This window comes from Hordeum vulgare, chromosome 5H, assembly GCF_904849725.1.
Source record: "Hordeum vulgare subsp. vulgare chromosome 5H, MorexV3_pseudomolecules_assembly, whole genome shotgun sequence".
Classification (NCBI taxonomy): Eukaryota; Viridiplantae; Streptophyta; class Magnoliopsida; order Poales; family Poaceae; genus Hordeum; species Hordeum vulgare.
The window spans coordinates 334,594,803-334,604,419 of record NC_058522.1 but is presented as its reverse complement, the minus strand read 5'-3'; the positions used below and the strand labels follow the sequence as shown (position 1 = coordinate 334,604,419).

General features: G+C 50.0%; 1 protein-coding gene across 1 annotated transcript; it reads left to right on the top strand.

Moving 5' to 3' along the window:
• The first annotated feature begins 1,204 nt into the window (after nt 1–1,204).
• LOC123451806 (protein DWARF 53-like) lies at nt 1,205–9,220 on the top strand. The gene is made up of 3 exons (XM_045128347.1): nt 1,205–3,002; nt 6,596–6,833; nt 6,965–9,220. The coding sequence occupies exons 1-3, from the start codon at nt 1,837–1,839 to the stop codon at nt 8,963–8,965; spliced, it is 3,405 nt and encodes a 1,134-aa protein (XP_044984282.1). The 5' UTR covers nt 1,205–1,836; the 3' UTR covers nt 8,966–9,220.
• Nucleotides 9,221–9,617: the final 397 nt, after the last annotated feature.

The following is a 9,617-nucleotide window of genomic DNA, read 5'->3' as shown; positions in this document are numbered from 1 at the left end:
TACGACCTTGAGTCGCACCGAAGAATCTAGTTAGTAAGCAACTATTCAGTCATAATATCTTGGTATTTCGTTGAACTTTCATTTAACATGTTATATGCTAGCTACTAGCCATACTATGTCAATTAGGTGATTTGTTGAACTTAGATGATATCACTTGGCTCTATTTAGTAATGACAAAATTGAATATGATATGCTATTACTATTGCTGTTAAATTAAAAATGTTATCATTTGGGTAGTAAAATGTTGTCGTGCATTTTTTATGTGTACAATTCAAATTAGTGGTGTGTTCCTATCATGACATTGCCACTATTGATGAATATTACTGGTGGTGTGTCTTGTCATCACATGCCATGAGTATATGCCTTCACGTGACACGCCACCAGCATATTTGTTAGTGATGACGTGGGGGGTCCAAACGCCATCAGTGTATTTTATCGGTGTGCCATATACCGTTGGCATGAAAGCGATACGCCACAAAGATGATTTTTGACACACCATCAATAGCATTTTGTGTGCTAGTGTATGTATGTTTTTCCTACGATCAATCATGTCACTTGAAATTCATGACAGAGCATCAAATAGTTTCACCGGTGTAATTGATAATTTACATCTTTCGTAAACAAATGTTTCATAAAGCATCACTTTGATTAATTTCTTGTGTAAGCTATGTCCACGTCGATATGGATCGCAGCACCCCGTATCAGATCCTAAGTCTCTCGGTAAGTTATCTAAACATCATCACACACACCACTTGTCACTAATAGATAGGGCCAGAGCCCACTACAAACACAAATGCTACATTTATGATGGATTCTCTCCAGATCCATCTCTACTCTCTCTCGCGCGCGCACGCACACAATTCACATTCCTCAGCCCACTCATATGAGGAACATATCAAAACCGAAGAACGCATGCGTGGCTGAAAACGAGGAGTACATCAATTTGAAGACACATAAAATCTTTTTCGGCGGGTCTTGGACGACACGGGTCGACAACAAAATCGGACGAATGTGATGTAAGCCTAACAATAAACAGAAGAATAGACGTCTACATCGAGCTAAAGATGCCGTTTGTTTTTCAAGCCACGCAAAGAAGAAGAAGAAGAAGAGGAAATCGTTTTTTTCCCCGCTCAAGGTGAATTCCAGAATTAGAAGAGGCTGAAATTCCTGTTACAAACATGCGGTTGGACCGCATCGGTAGGCAATAATTGGTTGTGGAAAAATTATTGGAAGGCCGCTTGAGCACTTGATGACTAGCAGGCAACCAAGAGAGAGCCACAGCAGTGTGCATGCATGCTACTAGTAGTATACTGTAGATCTCATTGCCTTGGGTATCTAGGCCTGGAGGGGAGTAGTACGCGCGATCTCACGTCACACTGTGCGGTAAAATAGAAGGGAACAATCATGTAGTAGCAGGTAGGGAGGCAGGAGAAGGAGGAGTACACGACAGAGCAGAGTGAGCGGAGCGGAGCGGAGCCATGGCTAAAAGGGGGGAGGAATCTCAATCTGCACAGTGTGGTTGTGGTGCGAGGGGCGCTGCATATATGCTCTACCAAATTTCCCCACTCCGATGGGCGGGCGGGGCCATCCATAAAAAGGAGACGGGAGAAGATATCGTCGTGGTTTATAAGCAAGCAATCCAATCCACCTCCCCTCCCAGCCGATTATTATCCCCTTCCATTCCCCTTCCATCCCCGCCAGCAAGCAAACCGAGAGGAAAATCCGGTGTCGTTCGTTTTACCCCTCTGTGTGGAGTTGGTTTTACATTTCCGCCCCATGCCTGGTGAAAAGTAACCGCAGACAGGCCAGGTCAGGTCCCTCCAGCGGAGAGAAGAGATGCCCACGCCGGTGCCCGCGGCGAGGCAGTGCCTGTCGCCGGCGGCCGTGACGGCGCTCGACGCCGCGGTCGTCTCCGCGCGCCGCAGGGTGCACGCGCAGACCACGTCGCTGCACCTCGTCGCCGCGCTGCTGGCGCAGCAGGCCCCGCCGCTCCTGCGCGACGCGCTCGCGCGGGCCCGCAGCGCCGCCTACTCCCCGCGCGTGCAGCTCAAGGCGCTCGAGCTCTGCTTCGCCGTCTCCCTCGACAGGCTCCCCTCCGCCTCCTCCGCGTCCGCGTCGACGTCGGCCTCGGGCGCGGACGAGCAGCCGGAGCCGCCCGTGTCCAACTCGCTCATGGCCGCCATCAAGCGCTCGCAGGCCAACCAGCGCCGCAACCCGGACACCTTCCACTTCTACCACCAGGCCGCGTTCCAGGCCGCCACCGCCGCCTCGCAGGTCAGGGTCGAGCTCTCGCAGCTCCTGCTCGCCATCCTCGACGACCCCGTCGTCAGCCGCGTATTCGACGACGCCGGCTTCCGCAGCGCCGACATCAAGCTCGCCATCCTCCGCCCCGCGCCGCCCATGCCGCTGCTCGGCCGCCTCCCCACGCGGGCACGCCCGCCGCCTCTCTTCCTCTGCAGCTTCGCCGCCGGCGACGACGCCGACGTGCCTTCGCCCGCCGGGAGCGCCGCCGGCGCCGGCGAGGAGAACGGCCGCCGCATCGCCGAGATCCTCGCCCGGGGCCGCAACCCCATGCTCGTAGGTGTTGGGGCAGCGTCCGCCGCAGCCGACTTCGCCGCGGCCTCGCCGTACCGCGTCCTCCCCGTCGGTCCAAACTCCATCGACCAAACACAACTCAGCGTGGCGGCGGCGATGGCTAGCGCCACCTCCGGCCTCGTCATAAGCGTCGGCGACCTCAGAGAACTGGTCCCCGATGACGGCGAGCTCCAGGAACGAGGGCGCCGAGTGGTGGCGGAGGTGACGCGGGTGCTGGAGACGCACAGAGAGGGGCGTGTCTGGGTGATGGGGTGGTCGGCCACCTACGAGACCTACCTCACCTTCCTCTCCAAGTTCCCCTTGGTTGACAAGGACTGGGAGCTCCAGCTGCTGCCGATCACGGCGGTGCGCGCCGGAGGACTCATGCCTCCGGCAACCACGCCACCTGCTTTATCCAAGTCCGCTAGGTGAACAAGCCCTTTCACTTTTGCACATACAGTATATATCTTTCATAATTGTTTATGCTTAGGATTTGATTGGCATCCATTTGGTGGCTGACTGGTCTCCATGCTTAGTTTATTATCCGGATGTTTCTTAATTCCAAATTACTACACGTACGATACTTCTTGTCCGACCTATTTTTTATTAACACAAACGCATACATTCATCCCTATGAATATACATGCATATCTTATATTCATGAGCACCTTTAAAAGACTGAGCCGATATATCATATTGAGATTTATGAAGTTACCGTAGACGCCTCGTCGTCATCGACGGAAACGTCTCCTCTTACTGAAAACATATCACCGGAAATCTTGAAATAAATCCAGAAATAATGCAAGCACCAGCACTTGAACCCTGACGGATTGGGATATCACCATTTCTTTAACCATTTAATCACATGTTGGTTTGATTGTCGGACCTCCTAGTGTACTAGTTTATGCCCTTGATTTTAGTTTAGTGTTTTAGTTACAAATATGCTTGTACGCCCATTGTAAGCAGCATTGGGTATTCTTAAGCGATGTATGCTTGATTTGAGTGTAATACTACAATAACTAGTAGAGTGCAGGTAGCTCAATAAGGCCTTTAAATATATACTCCCTCTGTTCCTAAATATAAGTCTTTCTAGGCATTCTACTAGAAGACTACATACGGATGTATATAGACATACTTTAGAGTATAGATTCATTCATTTTGCTTCGTATGTAGTCATCTAATGAAATCTCTTAAAAGACTTATATTTAGGAACGGAGGGAGTATAAATGTAGCGAGCACATATAACATATACCAGCTCCCTTGTATGGCGCCCTCCACGGCGATCAGGGGCCAACCCAGCGCCCCGGCCACCGCCCCCTCCCTCCTCTCCTTCACCTCGTCGTCTCCAGAGACGTGCACCGGCTAAGCCTGGGTGCCGCCTGTGATGGAGACGACGGAGATCTAGGCTGCAGCCCCATGGTCTGGAGGGACCGGCGGCGCAAGATCGTCCTTTGGTCTTGGTCTTTTCCGGCGGTTCGGCGCTGATCCGGCGACTTCGTGGGGAGGGCAGATCAGGAGGAGATGTGGCCATGGTTGACTGGTAGGTGGTGCCTCCGGTTAGATCTGATCTGGCCGGTGCCGCTGGCAGTGGTGGCCATCTCCTCCATCGGAGGTGGTCGGCCTGAGGCTGGATGGTTAGATCTCGAGATCCGCCATCTAGTTCCGGCAGCGAGTCGGGAAGACATAGTTGCCGGTGAAAACTGAGCCAATGGCAGGCGATGGCGGCGTTCTCCTCTGGGGAAAACCCTAGACCACCGCCCCCTCCCTCCTCTCCTTCACCTCGTCATCTCCAGAGACGTGCACCGGCTAAGCCTGGGCGCCGCCTGTGATGGAGACGACGGAGATCTAGGCTGCAGCCCCATGGTCTGGAGGGACCGGCGGCGCAAGATCGTCCTTTGGTCTTGGTCTTTTCCGGCGGTTCGGCGCTGATCCGGTGACTTCGTGGGGAGGGCAGATCAGGAGGAGATGTGGCCATGGTTGACTGGTAGGTGGTGCCTCCGGTTAGATCTGATCTGGCCGGTGCTGCTGGCAGTGGTGGCCATCTCCTCCATCGGAGGTGGTCGGCCTGAGGCTGGATGGTTAGATCTCGAGATCCGCCATCTAGTTCCGGTAGCGAGTCGGGAAGACATAGTTGCCGGTGAAAACTGAGCCAATGGCAGGCGATGGCGGCGTTCTGCGTCGTTACCTTGAGGAAGGCATCGTCGTGTAACTACCGTCGACCCACTCGTGCTGCTCTGGGGAAAACCCTAGGATCTGGTCTTCCAGATCGGACGATGATGGTACTGCGGTGTCGTTTTCTCTCTTGGAAGCATTGTTTGTGGAGCAAAGCTGGAAGACAGGGGCAGGAGGTGGAGCGGCTTCGTCTTGCACGGAGCTTTCGGTGGAGATGTCAAGTCATGCCTGGCCGACAGGTGATACGCTGTGTCATGCCTGATCGGCAGGTGCTATGCACGACAGATCTTCTAGAATCTCCGCGTCTGGACGGACGAGCGCGGGGCAGTGGCACCGTTGGGCGTCGCGGTGGCGTCGACGGATGGACGGACCGGCAAGGATGATGCAGGTCTCTCACCTAAAGATGGGTCAGTGGTCCGATGATGATGGTGGCGTCTAAAACATGTGCATGTGATGTACACTTTAGGTCTGCTGCACCGGGTGTGGGTTTCGATACGTTATGTGGATGGATTGGCGACGACACTGGTTTTAGATATGGGGAGTGAAAGCACTCCGCATTATCGAGTTTTGTAGGTGTGAATGGTGGCTTCGGGTGGCTTGATGTATGTTCTTGTTAGACCTATGTTAAATAACAAATAAAGATGGTTGTATGCATCGATTGATGCATAGGCCGGGGGTTTTAACCTCCTTTAGAAAAAAAAAAGGTAGTAGAACGATGTTCTCCTGCCAACAGTTTATAGTGGGTTTTACTTGCCCCGTGGTGTATAATTTTTTGTGAAGATTGGCCCGGATATGCTTACTTAAGTGGTCAATGTGTATTTGAATTATGAAGTACCGAAGACTGCATCTGTGTTATAGTGATTGTTCCATCGTTATGGTTCAGTTCTCCAACCTTTAGTGACAGGGGAAAACGAGACCTGATTTTTTTTAAAATGTATTTCGGAATTACTACATCTTGAATTCAGATAGTATAAAAAATACTCCTGGGGGCTGGGGTGTACTGATTTTTTTGGAAAAGGAGGAACGCAGCCCCACCTGGGGTGTACTTTGTCTCAAAAAAAAAAAACCTGGGGTCTACTGATCAGAGCCAAGAGTGCACGAACTTCTTATCTGAAATATACAATGATAATTTATCATTGACTAGTTGCCCTTAAGATCCAGAGTGTTTCCACGCACTATATATTGTTTAGGACACATAATTGATTAAACTTGATTATCACAGGAAAGATTCTGTATGTGCACTTACTTCATCTGGGTTGCTAATTCTGATGTCTAGTCGTTCCAGACATTCGGACCTATATTCTTTTTACTTTTATCTTGATGGTTACTAGCCCTATTCTTCAGCAATTCCTTAGCTCGCTGTTTGTTCCGTTACATATCTGATAAATTTTGCTTGCTGATTTTTCAAATTGAACTTCTCATATTCATTTGAGAGACATTTGATCCTTTGGATGTTTTTTGCTACATATAGACTGCATATGGCAATATAGTAGACGTTTTATCGCCATAAGTTCCATGCACTTGCCATTTATAACAGCTTGATGAAAAGGTTAAAGAGAAAGTAAAAAAAACAAGTGAATAAGAGAGGTCCTGCATGTAAAAGAAATGCATTTCCATGAGGAAAAGAAGTAGATGTCCATCTAGTGCAGAAAATTTGTTCTCTGATTGGAAATTCTAATGCACAACCATAACTGGGGTCATAATTGTAGCAATGGTATGACTAGATATACTTAAGTTGCTGGGGAGTCAGAAATAGTTCATTGTACTTGGTCTGGCTTCTGTCACAGTGTCACGTATTCCACTTTCTTTCATCAACTCGACCCAACAGTTTTGATCTTGTAATTTGTAGCTTGGTGGAATCGTTTAGTCCTTTTGGTGGACTTGTCAACAATACCTACGACTCTAACAGCCTCGCAGTGCATCCTGGCCCCCAGACGCTCCGGTGTCAACAGTGCAATGATAGATGTGAGCAAGAAGTCACAACAATCGTTAAAGGGAGTGGCATTACAGCTGACCAGGGAGGTCTGCCTTCCCTGCTTCAGAATGGCAGCATGATGGGTCTTAACAATGGACTTGATGTAATCAAGGTGTGAATCTATTTATGTCTTTTGAAATGGCTTTTAGTAAAACAACAAATGCCCATGCTCAGCATGTTAAACACATGGATAAATTTTGCATCTCATTGGTATAAAAGATGTGCAGTTTTCCTTCAGTGCAGGTTAGAGATGATCAGATGGTGTTGAAGTCAAAAATATTGAATCTGCAGAAGAAGTGGAACGAGTACTGCCTGCGGCTCCACCAAGGATCCCAGAGGATCAACACAGGTCCTTACCAGTTATTTCCAAATTATGCTGCTGTTCCAGTTGACACAGAAAGAGCAACAATTCTGAGCAAAGGTTCCGAGTCAGTTACACTTCAAAGGGATGTTATTAGGCCTTCTGCAGTGTCTGCTACTCAAACGAATGCAACCCCCAAAAAGAGTGTTTCACCTCCATCTATCTCCAACCAAAGGAACGAAGGCCTTGTGTTGAATCTTCAAGGGAGGCATTCAAAGGGTGATGAGCAATTTCAAGACAGGCATGCACAGTTGCGACAAGAACACTTGTCAAGCTGCCATGATCGCGAAGATCACATGTCGCCATCCGCTGCTGCATCCGTGGCAACGGACTTGGTGTTGAGCACGCCTCGTGGATCTTCTTCCAAGGGTACAAGTTCTGTGAGCTGGAAACATGCAGTGGATGCAGAGAAGTCTACCCACCTGACACCCAATAAGGTTGATGATTTGAATATGGAGCCCCCACAGCCCTTTGCACAACCTTACAGCTCCAGGAGTTCCACAAATATGGGGCAAACATCACCTAGTGCTTTGCATTCACCAGCTTCAGGAGGCGTGTCTGCCTTTGGCCAATGGAGGCAAAAGCCCTCACAGCTTGCAGCACAAGGTTCTGATTTGAGCGACTACAAGCTACTCGTGGAACGCCTGTTCAAGGTAGTTGGAAGGCAGGAGGAAGCCCTGAGTGCTATCTGTGGATCCATTGTTGGCTGCCAGTCAACAGAGAGGCGCCGCGGCGCAAGCAGGAAGAACGACATCTGGTTCAGCTTTCATGGTTTCGACAGCGTGGCCAAGCGGAGAGTTGCCGTGGCGCTGGCAGAGCTCGTGCACGGCAGCCAAGACAGCTTCATTCATCTGGACCTGAGCCTCCAGGACTGGGGCGGCTCAAGTTTCAGAGGAAAGACTGGCATAGATTGCATCGTCGAGGAGTTGAGCAAGAAACGGCGCTGTGTCATCTTCCTCGACAACATTGATAAAGCTGACTGCCTCGTTCAGGACAGCCTCTCCCATGCCGTTGACACCGGAAGATTCCGGGACATGCGCGGCAAGGAAGTTGCCATTAATGACTCCATAGTAATACTGTCAACAAGATTGGCGCGATGCAGCAAAAATGCCTCGGTTGGGGTGGAAGAGGGGCATATCTTCTCCGAAGAGAAGATCCTGGCTGCTAGAGGACAACAACTCAAGATCTTGATAGAATCAGGCACGGTGATCACCAGCAGAGGCTCTCCTAGTAGCAGCAAGGTGGCAGCTTCCCCAAGTCACCCTCTCACCAAAATTCAAACTTCCGTGTACTCTGGTTGCGTCAGTAAGCGGAAGCTTGACATTTCTGACGACCGTGAAAAGCTGCTAGAATCACCGAGCAATCCCAAGCGGCCGCACAGAACCTCAAGTGTGCCGTTCGACCTGAACCTCCCCGTCGGCGAGGACGGATCCAGTGACGCTGACGGCGACGACAGCAGCAGCAACGACAGTCCAGATGAGTCCATCGACAGCCTCCTGGGTTTGGTCGACAGAGCGATCGAATTCAAGGCGTTCGACTTTGGGAAACTCGCCAACGACATCCTGCAGGAGCTGAGCAACGTGCTCGGCAACATCATGGGCCCGGGCAGCACGCTGGAGGTCGGCGATGGCGCGATGGAGCAAATGCTTGCGGCGTCATGGGCATCGGAGGACAGGCGGCGCCCTCTGCAGGCCTGGCTGGAGCAGGTGTTCGCCAGGAGCCTCGAGGAGCTGAAGCTCAAGCACAGTAAGCCTGCGGGCAACTCTGCTCTTAGGCTAGTGGCCTGTGACTGTGAGGACGGCAAAGCAGCAGCGACGGCGGCGAAGGAAGACGGCGGTTTTGGACCGCTGCTCCCCTCGAGAATAATTCTGGAGTGGCGATGAATGGATGACAATATCTGTATATACTGTGATGGATCGCGTCATTGTTGGTAGCTAGTCCACGGTAGTATAGCGTTATAAGCCTGGTTGCGAACTAAATAAGTTGTAGTCTACACTAGTTGATTGCTGGTAGGCTACACTAGTTGATGATGCACTGCCTTCTTCGATCAATATATATTGGCAAGTGTATAGATTTTGACTGTAACTATTGTTGATTTCTTTGCCAATATATGATGATCGTACATGTGGTGCTGCAAATATATGGTATTAGACTTAGGGTTTTGGGAACTGCTAAACACCTTCTTGAGGTGTGACTATCTCATATATATATATATATAAAGGGGTACATCAGGGTGTACAATACAATATACTCCCTCCGTCTCAAAACAAGTGTCTTAACCTTAATATAATTTTGTACTAGAGTTAGTACAAAGTCGACAGTTATTTTGGGACGGAGGGAGTACAAGACTATACATGAGCTACATGTAAATACAGTCTAACACCCTCTCTCAATCTTAACTATGCCCTACCCTCTCTTAATTTTAACTATGCCCTGAGATACTTAAGATTGTGCCTACACCCTACAAACTGAGGTTGTGGTAGAGGCTTCGTGAAGATGTCAGCAAGTTGATCTTTGAAGGAGATAAACTTGATT